Consider the following 19,741-nt stretch of genomic DNA (forward strand, 5'->3'; position numbering starts at 1 on the left):
GGCATTAGAGTGTGGGGATCACAGCAAAGGCTCAGCATGAGTTTGAACAGAAACACTGCTCCTACCTGACAAACCACATACATGGGAATCTGTAACCTGGACTGCCTTAGGATCTGAGTGCCCCTATGATATGGAAAGGCTGCCAGCCAGCAAACGACTGTTCCGAGTACCCAGTCCCCGGAGGCTCTGAGGGGGTCTGGGCAGTCATTCTTCAGTGCTACAATGGCTGTGCTTGTCACCAGTCCAGCCAACTCACCTGCAGGATCCTCCCCTGGACCGTCCTGCCCAGTACTGGACCTGTACAGCCCTGTCTAAACTGCCTTTCCCATGATAGATCATTGGAAGTGTTGTTTAGTAATGGGGACCTATGCTTTGCTGTCTCATGGACCTGGGCCAAATCTTTGATTTGCCTTTTTACCAGCTGTGGGATGTCTGGAAATTAATTTAACCCCTTGGGGGCTTCCCAGATGACACAGTGGTAAAGAATCTGCCTGCCATTGCAGGACACACAAGAGACACAGGTTCAATCCCTGGGTCGAGAAGATCCCCTGGAGTAGGAAACGGCAACCCGTTCCAGTATTCTTGTCTGGGGAATCCCATAAACAGAGGAGCCTGGTGGGCTATATATAGTCCATGGGGTCGCAAAGACATGACTGAGCACAAATCCAAAGCAAAAAGCGAAAATCTTCAGGCCTCCAGTTTTCTCTGTAGAATGGACAATAATACCTGCCTCAGAGTGCTGCTGTAGAAGAGAGAGGAGGTGTCACAGAAGAGAGAGGAGATACAGCACCCCATACAGTGTCCAGCACACCGGGGTCCCCATCTTCCCTTATCACCAACAGTCTTACCTTAGTGTTCTGAGTCCCCAAGACAAGGCTGCTAAAGATTCCACAACCTTTGGGAAGTGGATCATTTTCACACTTCCTTCCTAAAGTCCCAGGCTGCATTAAGTATCATTTCATTTTGCTTCTCAGAACCTCGAGAATTGCTTTTAATTAGTCTACCACTCAGGGCAGGTTGGACCAAGACCTCCTAATTAGCCCTGCACCTCCATGAAAGTACCAGCTACTTTGCAAATGGCCCAGAGCTCTCTGTGATTGCTCGGATAAAGGTCTGGGGAACTGCCTCTGTTGGAATGATCTTCACGGGCCATTCACAGAATATCTGGGAAGTGGTTTTCAAGCGTAAGATGGAGCTTATAAAAGAATGTATTGACAGGCGAAGAATACGATTCAGTGGCCGGATTTAGGAATCAGTCAGTTCTGAGTTCCAGCCCTCATCTCTGTCTCTTGCTGCAGGTTGACAAAGTGGCAAGTCACTTAGCATTTATTTGCTGGCCGTTTAAAATGGGTCATTTATAAAAATAGAATCAAAGATATTCTTGCAGGACTGCTGAGGTCTAAAACAGTTAAGGTATGTAAAGCACCCGGAACAGGGACAGTACACGGGGATGGCTGAGTTAGTAGTACTTGTCATTGTTTCTGGTACTTACCAGAGACACCTGCACTCACATAAATGGCCATTGCAACTGCCATTGAAAATCCAGTATTGATAGTGATGATTCCTCCAAAGTGTCCTCGACTGAGAACAGCTTGGGCAACAGAACCACATCCAAGGACCTGGAATGAGAGGAAACTCAACAAGTGAGTGAAGATGGCCACCATCAAAGACAATGGGAAGTCACAGCAACAAGAAGCATTTTTCAAGCACATTCACAAACCAGGCTGCCACAGGCCTCGTGTAAATCAGCTTATAATCTTCCAGCTGTGCACAGGTAGCAAAATGCTGGTCCCGAGGCTGCATCTGGATATGGATGAGTTTTGTTAGGCCTTCATAGTGTTAAACTTTTTAATGAATCTATAAATTGGGTAATTTGGTAATCATTTCATTATACATAAATATCTAATCATTATAAAACTGAAACTATGGACTTCCCTGGTGGCTCAGATGGTAAAGCATCTGCCTACAATGTGGGATACCTGGGTTCAGTCCCTGGGTTGAGAAGATCTCCTGGAGAAGGAAATGGTAACCCACTCCAGTATTCTTGCCTGGAAAATCCCATGGATCAAGAAGCCTGGTAGGCAACAGGCCATGGGGTCGCAAACAGTCGGACACGACTGAGCAACTTCACTTTTACTTTCTTTCACTTTTGTATGTCAATTATACTTCAAAAAGAAAGGGCGAGAGGAAGGGAGGGTAGAAGGTGTGGAAAGAAAGGAACGTTTGATGAGGGAGGTTTATTGGGAAAGATGAAACAGTTGCATAAATTTCAACAGGACAAGACACAACCATTGGCCATCCTCATGCTGTGGTTTAAAGAGCCAGTGTGGTCCTGAAGGAATGTCTGGGGCTGTAGGATCATTAGATCATTGCTCCTAGATGTCAAGTAGCCAAATTTTTTCTAGAATACAGATCCCAGTTTGGGTTTCTTAACTAAAGAATAGCACCAACTGGAGGGAGGACTCAGCATCAAGTAATGGATATGATTTGAGGGTATATGAAGCAAGATGAGAATACCAGACCACCTGACCTGCCTCTTGAAAAACTTATATGCAGGTCAGGAAGCAACAGTTAGAACTGGACATGAAACAACAGACTGGTTCCAAATAGGAAAAGGAGTACGTCAAGGCTGTATATTGTCACCCTGCTTATTTAACTTCTATGCGGAGTACATCATGAGAAATGCTGGGCTGGAAGAAACACAAGCTGGAATCAAGATTGCCGGGAGAAATATCAATAACTCAGATATGCAGATGAAACCACCCTTATGGCAGAAAGTGAAGAAGAACTAAAAAGCCTCTTGATGAAAGTGAAAGAGGAGAGTGAAAAAGTTGGCCTAAAGCTCAACATTCAGAAAACGAAGAACATGGCATCTGGTCCCATCACTTCATGGGAAATAGATGGGGAAACTGTGGAAACAGTGTCAGACTTTATTTTGGGGGGCTCTAAAATCACTGCAGATGGTGACTGCAGCCATGAAATTAAAAGACGCTTACTCCTTGGAAGGAAAGTTATGACCAACCTAGATAGCATATTCAAAAGCAGCAACATTACTTTGCCAACAAAGGTCTGTCTAGTCAAGGCTATGGTTTTTCCAGTGGTCATGTATGGATGTGAGAGTTGTACTGTGAAGAAAGCTGAGCGCTGAAGAATTGATGCTTTTGAACTGTGGTGTTAGAGAAGACTCTTGAGAGTCCCTTGGACTGCAAGGAGATCAACCAGTCCATTCTGAAGGAGATCAGCCCTGGGATTTCTTTGCAAGGAATGATGCTAAAGCTGAAACTGCAATACTTTGGCCACCTCATGCGAAGTTGACTCATTGGAAAAGACTCTGATGCTGGGAGGGATTGGGGGCAGGAGGAGAAGGGGATGACAGAGGATGAGATGGCTGGATGGCATCACTGACTTGATGGACGTGAGTCTGAGTGGACTCTGGGAGTTGGTGATGGACAGGGAGGCCTGGCGTGCTGTGATTCATGGGGTCACAAAGAGTCGGACACGACTGAGCGACTGAACTGAAACTGAAGCAAGTTTTCAGAAACAAATGTATTCAAGGAACAAGAGATGAAGAATAGGAAGGCTTCTTATCAGGATGATAATAACCAACTTCGGTGTCTCTTCACAAAAGGATGAGAAGGGAACTCTGAACCTGAAATAAGAGAGGATGCACATCAACCATTTCCTGATAGTGATGAATTAATTCTAAATAGCTCCCTTGGGGCTCATTTGTGAAGTCCTTTAAAGAAATATGATTTACAAACAAGGGATGTTTAACACATATAGAATGGTTTTGTTTTACTCCTCCCTGAAGGCAGAGAAATTACCTAGATGATCTTTTAACATCCCCTCCAGTCCCTGATTCTAAGATATATCAACTTAACTCTAACTGGTGGACAGTAGGGAGAAGGAGGACCTGCCATCTGGAGGGATGCACCAGGGCTGCACATCACAGGCATGGGGCCGTCTCTGATGTTAATCACAGATCTGGCTCCAGACCCTGTACTGAGAGCCAAGTTAAGTTGTAGCAGGAACATGGTTCCCTTTCCCTATTTTAAGAAATGAAATATTCCCCTGAGTCCATCTCACAGCCTACCAATTCCACCTAGACCTGACATTAGTTTTTCTAGAATCCTTATCTGTTATAATAAATGTCAGAATTAAAACCACACTGCTGTCTTTCTTTTTAATTTAAGATCAATTAAATGCCCCAAGTACAACTTCCAAGCTAACTGTCATTTAGGCAGCCTTTTCTGAAAAGAGGCAAAAAACAAAACAAAACATTCCTGATAGCTTAGAAGACCTGATTTAGACAACCGGGGTAAGGAGAGACACACTCAAACACGGGCCAGTCCTGAGCTATTACCACTTTCCAAATAAACTTCTTCCTTCTTTTATAGTGTGATATTCATAGACTTGTGATATTCTACAGGGGGTGTAAAAGCTTTAAAAGGTCTGAGTGGACCTGGAGAGGCTTCTGTTCTGTCAAACTTCATTGTGATTAATACCGTCCTCTTCCACCCTAGATGCTGAAATAGCTTTTTTGTTCTTTTCCAGGGAGGATAACTGATGGCATCACCAACTCAATGGACATGAGTTTGAGCAAGCTCCAGGAGTGTGTGATAGACAGGGAAGCCTGGCGTGCTGCAGTCCATGGGGGTCACAAAGAGTCAGACACTATTGAGCACTGAACAAAACTGAACTGATGCTGTGCACTGCAGGAAATGAGCAGAAGGAGAAATAAACAAGGTAAGCGCTTCAGTTTGCCTAGTCAGAAATTACTATTCAGAAGATTTCAGCCCATGTTGACATCATTTCTTCCTAATTTTTAAATACTCTTACTATAGCCTGAAAATTAATAAGGCAGACAAGTAATTGCCTGCTAGGATCTTTTCTTGCCTGCTTCCTCTCTCCTGCATTCACAGCACCATGGAAGTAGACCTTGGATATCCTGATGTTATCATGCTCTGATCACTAGGGAATTGGTCACTCACCCTTGTTTCCTTCTTCTGTGTGCCCACTGTAATTTTCTTCTTTAGAAAAATGAGAGCACTGTCATTTATAGTATTACTGATAGAACTTCCAACATGATTCCATGCTCTAACCATTAAGAACTGCCTTATTGTTCCCCTTCTTAGACACAGAAAGAGCCATGCTGTCTCGATTTCTTTGGTCTTCGCTATCAAGAAATCTTTTTTGGACTCATCACTCTTTCATAGTCTTCTCACTAAACCTAATCTTTTCTCTCTGTAATTCATTTGTACTGTCCCTACTGAACAATTTGTGTTTACTTGTTTTCCAAGTGCCTGATCCTGATTTCCTTATCTAGAACACAATCTCTTAGATTCCTTTGCATACCAACAGGCGATAGTATGCTCAGTTCAGTTCAGTCACTCAGTTGTGTCCGACTCTTTGTGACCCCATGAATCGTAGCACGCCAGGCCTCGCTGTCCATCACCAACTCCCGGAATTTACTCAAACTCACGTCCATCGAGTCCGTGATGCCATCCAGCCATCTCATCCTCTGTCGTCCCCTTCTCCTCCTGCCCCCAATCCCTCCCAGCATCAGCGTCTTTTCCAATGAGTCAACTCTTTGCATGAGGTGGCCAAAGTATTGGAGTTTCAGATTGAGCATCAGTCCTTCTAATGAACACCCAGGACTGATCTCCTTTAGAATGGACTGGTTGGATCTCCTTGCAGTCCAAGGGACTCTCAAGAGTCTTCTCCAACACGACAGTTCAAAAGCATCAATTCTTCAGCGGTCAGCTTTCTTCACAGTCCAACTCTCACATCCATACATGACCACTGGAAAAACCATAGCCTTGACTAGATGGACCTTTGTTGGAAAGTAATGTCTCTGCTTTTTAATATGCTATCTAGGTTGGTCATAACTTTCCATCCAAGGAGTAAGCGTCCTTTAATTTCATGGGTGCGAATGAAGCCTGCAAATCAATGCACCATTTGCAGTGATTTTGGAGCCCAAAAAAATAAAGTCTGACACTGTTTCTACTGTTTCCCCATCTATTTCCCATGAAGTGATGGGACCAGATGCCATAATCTTAGTTTTCTGAATGTTGAGCTTTAGGTCAACTTTTTCACTCTCCTCTTTCACTTTCATCAGGAGGCTCTTTAGTTCTTCTTCACTTTCTGCCATAAGGGTGGTGTCATCTGCATATCTGAGGTTATTGAGATTTCTCCCAGATATCTTGATTCCAGCTTGTGCTTCTTCCAGCCCAGTGTTTCTCATGATGTACTCTGCACATAAGTTAAATAAGCAGGGTGACAATATACAGCCTTGACATACTCCTTTTCCTGTTTGGAACCAGTCTGTTGTTCCATGTCCAGTTCTAACTGTTGCTTCCTGACCTGCATACAGGTTTCTCAAGAGGCAGGTCAGGTGGTCTGGTATTCCCATGTCTTTCAGAATTTTCCACAGTTTATTGTGATCCACACAGTCAAAGGCTTTGGCATAGTCAATAAAGCAGAAATAGATGTTTTTCTGGAACTCTCTTGCTTTTTCCATGATCCAGCGGATGTTGGCAATTTGGTCGCTGGTTCCTCTGCCTTTTCTAAAACCAGCTTGAACATCTGGAAGTTTATGGTTCACGTATTGCTGAAGCCTGGCTTGGAGAATTTTGAGCATTACTTTCCTAGCATGTGAGATGAGTGCAATTGTGCGGTAGTTTGAGCATTCTTTGGCATAGCCTTTCTTTGGGATTGGAATGAAAACTGACCTTTTCTAGTCCTGTGGCCACTGCTGAGTTTTCCAAATTTGCTGGCATATTGAGTGCAGCACTTTCACAGCATCATCTTTCAGGATTTGAAATAGCTCAACTGGAATTCCATCACCTCCACTAGCTTTGTTTGTAGTGATGCTTTCTAAGGCCTGCTTGACTTCACATTCCAGGATGTCTGGCTCTAGGTGAGTGATCACACCATCGTGATTATCTGGGTCATGAAGCTCTTTTTTGTACAGTTCTTCTGTGTATTCTTGCCACCTCTTCTTAATATCTTCTGCTTCTGTTAGGTCCATACCATTTCTGACCCTTATCGAGCCCATCTTTGCATGAAATGTTCCCTTGATATCTCTAATTTTCTTGAAGACATCTGTAGTCTTTCCCATTCTGTTGTTTTCCTCTATTTCTTTGCATTGATCACTGAGAAAGGCTTTCTTATCTATCCTTGCTATTCTTTGGAACTCTGCATTCAGATGCTTATATCTTTCCTTTTCTCCTTTGCTTTTCACTTCTCTTCTTTTCACAGCTATTTGTAAGGCCTCCTCAGTCAGCCATTTTGCTTTTTTGCATTTCTTTTTCTTGGGGATGGTCTTGATCCCTGTCTCCTGTACAATGTCACGAACTTCTGTGCATAGTTTATCAGGCACTCTGTCTATCAGATCTAGTCCCTTAAATCTATTTCTCACTTTCACTGTATAATCATAAGGGATTTGATTTAGGTTATACCTCAATGGTCTAGTGGTTTTCCCTACTTTCTTCAATTTAAGTCTAAATTTGGCAATAAGGAGTTCATGATCTGAGCCACAGTCAGCTCCCAGTCTTGTTTTTGCTGACTGTATACAGCTCTCCATCTTTGGCTTCAAAGAATATAATCAGTCTGATTTCGGTGTTGACCATCTGGTGATGTCCATGTGTAGAGTCTTCTCTTGTGTTGTTGGAAGAGGGTGTTTGCTATGACCAGTGCATTCTCTTGGCAAAACTCTATTAGCCTTTGCCCTGCTTCATTCTGTACTCCAAGGCCAAATTTGCCTGTTACCCCAGGTGTTTCTTGACTTCCTACTTTTGCATTCCAGTCCCCTATAATGAAAAGGACATCGTTTTTGGGTGTTAGTTCTAAAAGGTCTTGTAGGTCTTCATAGAACAGTTTAACTTCAGCTTCTTCAGTGTCACTGGTTGGGGCATAGGCTTGGATTACTGTGATATTGAATGGTTTGCCTTGGAGACGAACAGGGATCATTCTGTCGTTTTTGAGATTGCATCCAAGTACTGCATTTCGGACTCTTGTTGACTGTGATGGCCACTCCATTTCTTCTAAGAGATTCCTGCCCACAGTAGTAGATATAATGGTAATCTGAGTTAAATTCACCCATTCCAGTCCATTTTAGTTGGCTGATTCCTAGAATGTCGATGTTCACTCTTGTCATCTCCTGTTTGACCACTTCCAATTTGCCTTGATTCATGGACCTAACATTCCAGGGTCCTATGCAAAATTGCTCTTTACAGCATCGGACCTTGCTTCTATCACCAGTCACATCCACAACTGGGTATTGTTTTTGCTTTGGCTCCATCCCTTCATTCTTTCTGGAGTTATTTCTCCACTGATCTCCAGTAGTGTACTGGGCACTTACCGACCTGGGGAGTTCCTCTTTCAGTATCCTATCATTTTGCCTTTCATACTGTGCATGGGGTTCTCAAGGCAAGAATACTGAAGTGGTTTGCCATTCCCTTCTCCAGTGGACCACATTCTGTCAGTATGCTAATCTGTTCTGTTTCCTTGGGTGGTGTGTTTCCCAAGTCTACCACCACTCCTTCTGTGCCTGCCATCCACAGACCTCCACTGTCTCTTCTATCTTCATGCCAGGATCCAGCACCTACTTACTCCAGAAGACTTAGAAAATCACAAAACCATGTAGGGGAGGGAGGGTATTACAAAGCCATGGATCTAGTCTTCACTGTGCTGCCCCAAATCCTCTTTCATATTCTCCCAATTCTTTCACCAAACCTTCTCTTCTCTCATTAGCCCAAGGTACCCAATTCCCTTTCTGAAAATAATACCTCCTTTTACTTGACTCAGAACCTGTTAAGTGGTCTTGAAGATCAATGGAAATTCAGAACATCACATAAACATTGCATTCCAGTTATTCAGTGATATGTAACTATTCCCAAACTTAGTGGTTTAAAATGGCAATGTTTATTTTGCTTGTGAATCTGTCATTTGGGCAAAGTTTGGTAGAGCATCTTACTTCTGCTCCAGCTGGTATCAGATGTGATGATTCAAAACTTGAAGGACTGGAATTATCTGAAAGCTCACTTAGTCACATGCCTAGAGGTTGATGTCAGCAGGCAACTGATGCCTCACCTGGGATGGTGGCCAATACACCTACATGTGGCCTCTGTGTGGCTTAGCCAGGTTCCAGGGGGTGAGCACGGTATAGCCTCCAGAGCCTGCATTCTTAATCCCTGCATTATGCTACCTCTCAGCCATGACTGTGTTGCTTCTAAATTTGATAGCACACAAACTACAACATCCTAAATAACCATTGACCTGGCCCATGTTGGTTGCCTTTAGTGACAGGGAGCTTATTACCACATCAGGTAGCTTGTTCTATGTATTTTTGTTGTTCCAGTGGTTGGGGAGCCCTTCCTTCCATGAAGTTGTAGTCTTTTATCCGGTAACTTCTGTTCATTAGCTCCTGGCTTAGTCTTGGGACTTCAGAGAAGAAGAATCTTTTACACACCAGGCATTCCACTAAGAGGAGGGAGCAAAAAGTCCTCCCTGAATTTTTTTCTGCTGAATGTTTTTCCCTTCATCTTGGATCCTTAGGGCTCCTCAGATCCCAATGAGTCTCACCTGGGATAAGCTCAAGGTTGTTAGCACCTCTCTTAAAACACAGAGCCCACGAATGGGCACAATTCTCCCTTATTTTTTGAAGCCTTTAAAAATGTTTTTTATTTAAGACTGAAATCCTGTACAGATTCTCTTAGAGAATTCTCTAATTCTCTAAATTCTCTCTTAGAAAGAATATGAGGAATATATAAAAATATAAAGAAAAAAATCACAATGCCTTTATCTATGAACAGACATTATAAAACTTTGGCTTATTTCTCCCCAGTAATTTAAAAAATATTTATTTATTTAAGTATAATTGACCTACAACACTGTCGTCAACAACAACAACTGAACTACAATGTCAGTTCCAGGTATACAACACAATGATTCATTGTTTTCATACATTACAATGATCTCTGCAAGTCTGATTGCCATCTGTCACTATACAAATTTATTATAATATTACTGACTATGTAATGTGAACTTTGTACCTCTCTAATTTCCCTCAACTATTTCAACACTCATCCCTCCACTGCCCTTCCCTTTGGCAACCACTTGTTTGCTCTCTATATCCTTGAGTGTGTTTCTATTTGTTATGTTTATTCATTTATTTTGATTTTATATTCTCTGTTTGACTTATTTTACCTAGCATAATACTCTTGCTGCTGCTGCTGCTTAAGTCGCTTCAGTCGTGTGCGACCCCATAGATGGCAGCCCACCAGGCTCCCCGACCCGTGGGATTCTCCACACAAGAACACTGGAGTGGGTTGCCATTTCCTTCTCCAATGCATGAAAGTGAAAAGTGAAAGTGAAGTCGCTCAGTCGTATCCGACTCTTAGCAACCCCATGGACTGCAGCCTACCAGGCTCCTCTGCCCATAGGATTTTCCAGGCAAGAGTACTGGAGTGGGGTGCCATTGCCTTCTCCATAATACCCTTGAGGTCCATCCATATTGCCACAAATCGCACAATTTCATTCTTTTCTTATGGTGGTGTAGTATTCCATTGCATAGACATACCATATCTTCTTTACTCATTAATCTATTGATGGACTCTTAGGTTGTTTCTATATTTTGGCTATGATAATTAGTACTGCAATGAACATGCTGCTGCTGCTGCTGCTAAGTCGCTTCAGTTGTGTCCGACTCTGTGTGACCCCATAGACGGCAGCCCATCAGGCTCCCCCGTCCCTGGGATTCTCCAGGCAAGAACACTGGAGTGGGTTGCCATTTCCTTCTCCAATGTATGAAAGTGAAACGTGAAAGTGAAGTCACTCAGTCGTGTCTGACCCTTAGCGACACCATGGACTGCAGCCTACCAGGCTCCTCTATAATGAACATAGGGGTGCATATAACTTTTCAAATTAGTGTTTATTTTCTTTGGATAAATACCCAGGAATGGAATTGCTGGATCATGTGGTAGTTCTATTTTTAATTTTTTGGGAAACCCCCATCCTGTTTTGTGGCTGTACCAATTTACATTCCCATGAATAGTGCGTGAAGGTTCCCTTTTCTCCATGTCCTTGCCAACACTTGTTATTTGCTGTCTTTTTGATGATAGCCATTCTCACAGGTGTGAGGTGACACCTCACTGTGGTTTTGATTTTCATCTCCCTGATGATTAGTGATGTTGGATATCTTTTCATGTGTCTGCTGACCATGTCTTCTTTGGAAAAATGTTTCTTCAGGTCCTATACACATTTAAAATTTTTGATTTATTTTTTATTGAAGGATAATTGCTTTACAGAATTTTGTTGTTTTCTGTCAAACCTCAATGCACATTTGTTTTTTGATGTTGAGTTGTATGAGTTCTTTGCCTATTTGGGATATTAACCCCCTATCAGATATATTGTTTGCAAATATTTTCTATTTTGTAGGCAATCCTCCCTTGTTTGTACATCATAGCATATTATGCCATCATATTATGCCATGGTAATTAATTACATACCTTCTGTTCATTGCTTCTATTGCCATCTAGTGGGTCACTTAACCACAGGATGTAATTCAGCTATTCACATATTAATGCCTGGTTTTCCCAATTTTATAAGACTCAGGATCATGTAATGAACTTCTTTGACTTTGCAACAGCATCTACTATATTGAAGGTAATTAAATACCCAGATCCTAGGTGTTATTTCCAATTATAACACTTGGTGTCTGTGTAAATGAACATGTTACTTCTCAGTCTCAGCTTGCTCATCTATTAAAAAATAATACCTGTTTGCCTTGTTTCATAAGATTTTTCAGCAAAGCTTCAAATGGGGCAACCTTAATGAAGGCACTATTTAAATAACAAAGGACAATAATAGGTGAAGGATATTATTGCCTTTAGTATAGACTCAAAAGTAAAACCCCAATTCAAGGTGAATACATTCAGGCAAAGAGACTCATGGACTTAACCCCTAACTCACTGCCTGGCAATAAAAATGGGAGAGAAAACACATCTATGACCGAAATTATAAATAGCTGTTATTTCATTCCAAACATGAGATTAAAATTTGTGGAAAGAAGAGAAGTGGGAAAATGACAAGAACTTGAAGGTGTTCTGTGTATTTGTGATTACTTTCCAAAGTGAGGTCATTTCATAGCTGGCAAAATTTTAGTGCTTTTGGTAGTAATGCAAGACTAGAAAAGAGGAGGGGGGTAAATACCATAGCTATCAGGATCCGTGCATGCAGGAGTGGGAGAAAGCATTTCATTGGAAAAGGAAGAAAGACATTTGAAAGGCAGTATTGCTACAAAAGATTGACTGGTGAGTGAGGTACCCTCAGTCATTCTCAGTCACCAAAGCCACATGTTCTGGAAATTTTTTTGGTACTCTTTCCTCATCTCTCTCTTCACCCATGGTCAATTATTTCCATATCTCTTCTGTGGGCTTCTGGGGGGCCTTCTGTGTGTTCTGGCCTGTGTCCCCAGTTCCAGTATCTCCCAACTCAGCTGTCGTGCCAGATGAAGCCCAACTTGCACACTGTCCCACACCCACTGCTCAGGAAGTACCAGCACCAACCCCTCAGCCTGGCTCTCAGGGCTCTCCGGTGCCATGTCTCATGTTTCTCAGCCCAGTGTTCTCCCAAGAATAAATCTCCCCATCAGCCAGGCTGGCAACCCATTCACTTTGAGTCCTTCAAACTTGATGCTCATTTCCACCTTTGCACACCTGCTCGCGCCATCCCTTCCAGCACAATATCTTTTCTGCGTTTTCCCCAGCCCATATCAGTCTATTCTTAACACTGAGCTAAAATGCTACCTTTTCTGTAGGGCTTTTCTCTGGCAACTGAAGCCCCCAAAGACCTCTCCTGCTTATTTCATCATGTCTTTACAATGTCATTTTATGTTATCCCCACCTTGCCTTGTGGCACTCTGCCAAGACCATAAGACCCACCAGGTCACTTGTGCTTCTTTATATTCTGTGCTCAAACAGTATTTATAAAAGATATTAAAATATCTAAGCATAAATGGGAAAAAAATCCTCCCTGAAATATCTTTTCTTTCTTTTTTAATGTATTTATTTATTTGGCGGGTTGGGTCTTGGTTGCGGCACGTGGGGTCTTCATTCTATCATGTAAGATCTTCTGCTGCAGCACAGGGACTCTCTGGTCGCAGCACATGGGCACTGCAGCGTGCAGGCTCAGTAGGTGCAGATGCACAAGCTTAGTCACTCTGTGGCACGTGGGGTCTTAGTTCCCTGACCAGGGATCAAACCCGAGTCCCCTGCATCGCAAGGTATATTCTTAACCACTGGACCACCAGAGAAGCTCCAAAATGCCTTTTCAAGAGAAAAAGTTAGTTTTGGGGCACGATGTAAAAAGTGGGAGGTGTAATTTCTGAGACATACCTCTTGAGACTGTTGGAAAGTTCCCAGCTGAGCCATGAATCCTGTGACAGGCTGACTACTGGACACAATGTGAAACCTCCCATGATTAAGTGATTCCCATAAACTGAAACGCTGGAGGTGAGGACAAAGACTCATGAGTCCACAGATTTTGTTTCATATGACCCTTCTCAAATCTTCTTTGTATCTACTGTTTCCTTCAAAGTGCTAACCAAGATATTCCTAGCACAGAAGACACAGTGCCTAACAGACACCCAAAATATTTGCTTGATATATAAAAGCTGAGCCCTTTTAGAAAAACAGTTCGTGAAGGTTGATGATTCCTTGGTAAAATGTTGGCAAATGCCTGTACTCTGGGGCCAGGGATTACTGGGGAATTTTTTAGTTATCACAAGTGATCTGTGATTCCCTGTGCACATCAACATTGTCCAAAGAAGGAAAAAATTAACATGTCTTGTATCTTCAAGGTGTTTTGCCTATTTGTGATTACTCTCCAAAGATGGGTCATTTCACAGTTGGCAAGGCTTTAGTGTTTGGATGTCTGGTGGTTAGGACTTGGTGCTTTCTCTGCTGGGGCTCAGGTTTAATCCCTGGTCGGGGGACTAAGATCCTGCAAGCTGCATGACATGGCCAAAAGAACAAAAACAAAAAAACAACAACAAAGAAAAAAGAAGAAGAAGAAGAAAAGAGAAGGGGTGAATACTGTTGTTATCAGGGTCTTTGCAGGGCAGGAGTAGAAGAAAGGATTTCAGTGGAAAAGGAAGAAAGATACTTGAAAGGCAGAATTCCTACAAAAGATAGATTGGTGAGTGAAGTAACCCCAGTCATTCCCAGTCACCCAGGTCATACCTTCTAGAATCTTGTGTTTCAGTATTTTCAGAATTAATGGATACTAAAAAACAGTTTCTAGCCTATAGAGTTCCTGAAAATATTCAAAGTTGAAAGAAATTCCTTGGGAAACATTGGCATGGGATTTGTCTTAAAGGCTGAATGAGACATTGACTATCTTTACTCATCTGTTTAGGGTTATGTCAGTGAAAGAATACAAATACTAGCTACCATCTATTTGATGTTGCTTTGTGCCAATTCTATGCTAACTGCTGTAATACAGGTACAGTATTATTTCATCATCATCCCATTAACTTAGGATCCCTCTGAAAGGGAAGTATTATTATCTCCATTTTATTGATGATGAAATTGAGGTTGGGAAAGGCCAAGCAATTTTCCCAGTGTTACATCATAGAAGGAAAGGAGATAGAACCAGGGTTTGATTGCAGGCCTGTCTTAGTCACAGGGCTGTGCTCCTAACCATTACATATTGGACAGAGCAAAAGGTCATCAGAAGCAAGCAAGGTCCCCAAGAATTCACAGAAAGCTTCAGGGAGGACACTGGGTCTTCCACAGGAGGTAAGATGGGGATACCAGTTTTCCTATCTGCATACTGAGAATAAAGACTGTCTGGGAATGTGGAAGGGTTTGGAGGCAGCAGTCATCTATTACCAAACCACCCAGTATTAAAGGCCTCCCTGTAGACCAGATACAGTCTGAGGAGAAAGTACTGAGGTTGAAGCTCATTTGGAAGCCTCCTCATAGATTCTTCTCTTTATGACAGGACAGGTGGCTTTTCTGGTGACAACATATGTGGTCACTGTGGTTCAGAAAAACACCAACACTTGTACTTTATTGCTGAAGCTTCCCATGACCTGGAGAAAAATCCTATTCAGGCCCATTTCCCTTCCTTTCTCAGAGATCAATGAGACATGTTGGTGATTAAGTGCAACTTTTTCAGTTCGTGCACAACCTATTTTTTTGATTCCTGCGTGCTTAATTTTTAAACTCCCCTTGCAGAGAGAGCTTCCACTAGATGACCAAATGCTCACCAGGGGAAATTAGACCTGAAGGCACAGTAAAACCTTTCCCCCTCTCGTTTTCTTTTGCTTGTTTCTTTCCTCACAGTGTCCCCCTGTCTTGTAGTCATTAGCTAAAGACACACTCCTCCCCCTGATGCTGACCAAGCCTGTCCATTCCTGGCTGAGAGAATGGTGGAGTGGGCCTTTTCCACACTTACAAGCCACACCCATGAGCCACGTGGATTTCTTGTGGAGCTGGCCAACATTTAGGGCACTTATTTAGCATTCAAACCTATCACAACGACAAGACTCAAGAAGTCAAACAATTCCACCTCTCTGTCCAGGCCCCACGTGCCCCTTTAATACTTTTTACTGAATCAGAGCCAAAGAACTAAGCCAGGTGACCATTCCAAAGTGCTCTAGTACCTTCAAAGCATACCTGGCTAGTGCTTTAAAATACTTGTCTAGGAAGCCAATATCCTCCTTTAACCCAGTGGTGCCAGTTTGTGCCCACTGTGGGCAGCAGCAGTGTGATGCAAGAACAGGAATCATGTATGACTGTTCCCCTTATATTGCTGCAGGTCTTCCTGGAAATAGGTAAGGGATATATTTTGAATGAAAATATTCTTCTGTAGGTAATTTGTCATAAAATGATATAAATATTCATAGAACAGAAGTCTGTGTTAAAAGAACATATCTGTGGTAACACATATTTTAAGTAAACTGTTTTGTGTGTAGGTGGGTGAGTGTATGTGTTTTTATCAGATATGTATACATACATTCCATATATATATATATATATATATATATATATATATATGACATAAATAATCTCATTTAATGCCAATAAAAACCTAAGGGGGAAAAAACTGAAATGTGAGGCCAAAGAAATTAAGTAATTTACCCAAGGACTTACAGCTAGTGAAAATATCTTTTTGAATCCCAAATTAACATTTCCATCCAAAATTGATGTTCCTTCACTTACATGAACAGCCCTCGACTGTACCTGAGCCAAATAAGTCATTTGTCCAGATTTGTATTTCACAAGTCTGTCTTTCCAAAAATCAAATTGCTGTGTAGCACAGGGAGCCCAGCCTGGTGCTCTGTGATGACCTGGAGGGATGGGAGGGGGGAGGCAGGAGAGGGAGGGAGGGGATGTATGTATAATTATGGCTGATTTGCATTGCTGTATGGCAAAAATCAACACAACATTGTAAAAATTTTAAATAAATATATAAATATATATTTAAATTAAAAAATAGAAAAAAAGAAATGCAAAAAAAAAATCAAACTGTAGGAAACAAAGATCTCCAAATCTACAAATACCTCTCATTGAGATTTGGTATTCATTTTTCTTCATCCATTCCTCTCTGTTCATGTACATTTAAAAATTCTAAGTGCCATGCATGCTGCCTGTTGTAGGAGGGATGCAAAAAACCAGATACAGGACCTCTCAAAGCTCACAGAGCAGTAGGAGATTTAGGAGCTGGGAACTGCTAAGAATCATGAAAACTGTATGAAGTTTTATGTTACAAGCTTGTTACTCATGAATGGTGTAAGTGTTTATGCCTAGGGAAAGTGCACATGGGGATGTAGTTTTATAAACCTTACTAACTAGATGATAGAAATTTTGACATTTAAGTCTCCTCAAATTTTTGAATTACTTGATTAATACCCCCAATTATTGAGCCGCCTGACATTAAATCTGAGATATATTAATATATCATATGAGCATATAACAGATTGGTCTCATGAAGAACTTGACTATGATAATATAAGATCAAAATTTATCTTCTGATATTGCCAGAAATAAAATGATTTTTACACTATTGCCTCAACCAATTTTGCTAGGGGGTAGGATGTGGAAGAGAAAAGGAACACAGTCTTGCATGTAGGACTTAGATTTCTATTAGCCAATCCTCTTGTAAACAGGTAATATCAAACAGCAGGCTTAGACCCTCAACAATCTCTCCATCTGTGCTTTCCTGGTGAGAATATTTTGTCTTTGTAGAATGTGGTTCAGGACACCTTCGGAGCAGAGTCACAAACTAGTGGGCCATGGTTGAAGACTGCCTTTAAGTAGGATTGACTCAAAGATGTGCTTTGTTTGGCCCACATGGTGATTTTTAGAAATTGCTGCCAGTATTTAAAAATAGAAAAATTACACATAGAAATCTGGATTTCTGATCATTCTTGCAAAACTGTAATATTTGCTGAAGCTTTACCTCATTCCTGCTTAGACACAGTGGAGATGGTCTGAGTGGCAAACGAGATGCCCCCTAAGACATGGTGTACACTGCCCACTTCCTTCCTAACTCCACCAGGCCCATTTCACTCAGATATCTTACCTGTCTGGTTTCAATAAGCTGTGGGGCTATTGAGTACCATCTTAAATCCTAGGAAGATAAACCCACTTAGATGTTGGGCTTGTAACTTTCTGGCCCCACAGACACTATGGTGTTAGCAAACCTGGCCTGAGACGCAAGACAGTCTCCCATTTCCTGGAGGAAGCATCTGTGGCCATCTTCACATGAAGGACTAACTAGGGGTAAAACTTTATCTAAGTAGGTTAAGTAATAGGAACACCAAAAAGCACAGTCCTATTCTTGAGAAGAAAGGCATTTTGGGGGCTTGTCAGAGTGTCTCCTCTCCCTGTAAGCATTCTGTCTTTTGTCCCTGGAGAGGAAGAAGAATAAATCCCCACCTGTCAGGACCCTGGTCTCGGCAAACCTTGGCGCTCCAGCCTGTGCTGTAGGTGTCTGTTACCAGAAGAAGTCCCACATCCTACTCCATCTGTCTATATATTAATATACCTATGTATTTTATGTGACTTTGTCTATTGGAGCATGTAATAATAATAGTAACAACAACAGAAACAAATACTGCTTGAGTATAATAGCATATATTAGCCCATTAATTCTCGCAAGGACCCAATGACTCCAGCTCCTCTTATTGTCCCCACTTTACATATAAGGAAACAAAGATTAGAGAGGTTAAGAGGTCAAGAGAATTTCTCACATTCACAGAGGCAGCAAGCGATAAGGTCCAGGTTTGATTGTACTTAATTTTGGCCACTGGATGGGTGACTGAGCAAGCATTTACAGCATGTGTACAATGGACAAAGTGTCTCACTTCTATTACTTCCGTAATAGAAGCACCAATACTTTGGCCACCTGATGCAAAGAACTGACTCATTGGAAAAGACCCTGATGCCGGGAAAGATTGAAGGTCAAAGGAGAAGGGGGGCAGCAGAGGATGAGATGGTTAGATAGCATCACTGACTCAATGGACATGAGTTTGAGCAAACTCTGGAGATAATGAAGGACAGGCAAGCCTGGCATGCTACAGTCCATGGGGTTGCAAAGAGTTGGACATAACTTAGTGACTGAACAACATTCCTCCCAATATTAAATCCCCATTTAAAAAGTGAAAAACTGGATGACTTAACAAAAAATCCTATTGCTAACAAGTGGCGGAATCTGAATCTGGAGACAACTTCTCTGCTTCCCAGTCCCGTGCTTCTCCTGTGACAGCTGCTGCTATCTCGCCGGGGTTACTTGCTTCTTTATTAGGACAGAACGCCTCTTTATGCGGCTTTCCAGTTGGTTACATTTCCAATTGGAAAATAAAACTTTCTCACTCATAACAAAAATAGTCACAAAGAACTTACACTGAAATCTGGACATTCTGGTTAAAAATAAAGTATTGGGTGGCGTGTAACCTGAGATAATATCAGAACACAATCAATCACCTCTAAGAACCAGTTGTACTTCAAAAGAGATGATGTTAAGACAGGCTCATAAAAAGAGAGGAATCTGAGATTTGAGAACCAAGTGAATGGGCAAATGGCCAATCTTACAGCTCTCTAAGTAGAAGAGTACCCAGAACCAACACAGATCTCAGAAATGAGAGGTGGCTAAACTCCACTATTTCCACTAAGCTGAAAAGAATAGTGACCTCCTTTTCTGATCTGCACCCAGTCACTCATTCCCTCAGTTCACCCTAAATAATGCCGGGATAGGGGTCAGAATAAGAAACTAATGGATAATTTGTTAAGGTGTGTGTGTGTTCATATCAGGATAAATATGGGGCTGAGTGTGATGGGTATGGATGGGAGGTTGCTGAGGACAATTCTCACTTCATTCAGAGTGGTCCAACAATGTCAAGTATATTTCAGGTCACTCTCAATCTGGAAGATCCTTGAAGATGGAAGGGTTTAGAGCCCTGATTTGTTTCTTAGTTTCATTCCTGAGCTTGCAGTTCCTAACGTATGTTCCATGGATCATCAGTTCCATGAGACGCTCCTCACAAAATGGGGGTTCTCACCAAGTTAGTCTGAGGACAGCTGTATATTCTAGTCCCCTCTTAGAGATTTACAGTGAAGGTTAAAGGCTCTAATAATTCCTACAGTTGAGAAAACTGCTTAGCTTGGTTTCCAAAGTGTATTTGGGAAGGACAGCATTTTCTTTCACGTAGTTCTTGCGTGCATTTTACAGA

General features: G+C 41.9%; 1 protein-coding gene across 2 annotated transcripts in view; it reads right to left on the reverse strand.

Annotated features, from left to right (window-relative positions):
* AQP9 (aquaporin 9) overlaps nt 1-19,741 on the reverse strand; it is a 47,745-nt gene that overhangs the window by 14,921 nt on the left and 13,083 nt on the right. For both annotated transcript variants that reach the window (XM_055537825.1, XM_055537826.1), the window contains exon 2: nt 1,493-1,619. In XM_055537825.1, the coding sequence (XP_055393800.1) occupies nt 1,493-1,619 (127 nt within the window). The remainder of the gene's footprint in view (nt 1-1,492; nt 1,620-19,741) is intronic.

Source organism: Bubalus kerabau, chromosome 10 (assembly GCF_029407905.1).
Source record: "Bubalus kerabau isolate K-KA32 ecotype Philippines breed swamp buffalo chromosome 10, PCC_UOA_SB_1v2, whole genome shotgun sequence".
NCBI lineage: Eukaryota > Metazoa > Chordata > Mammalia > Artiodactyla > Bovidae > Bubalus > Bubalus kerabau.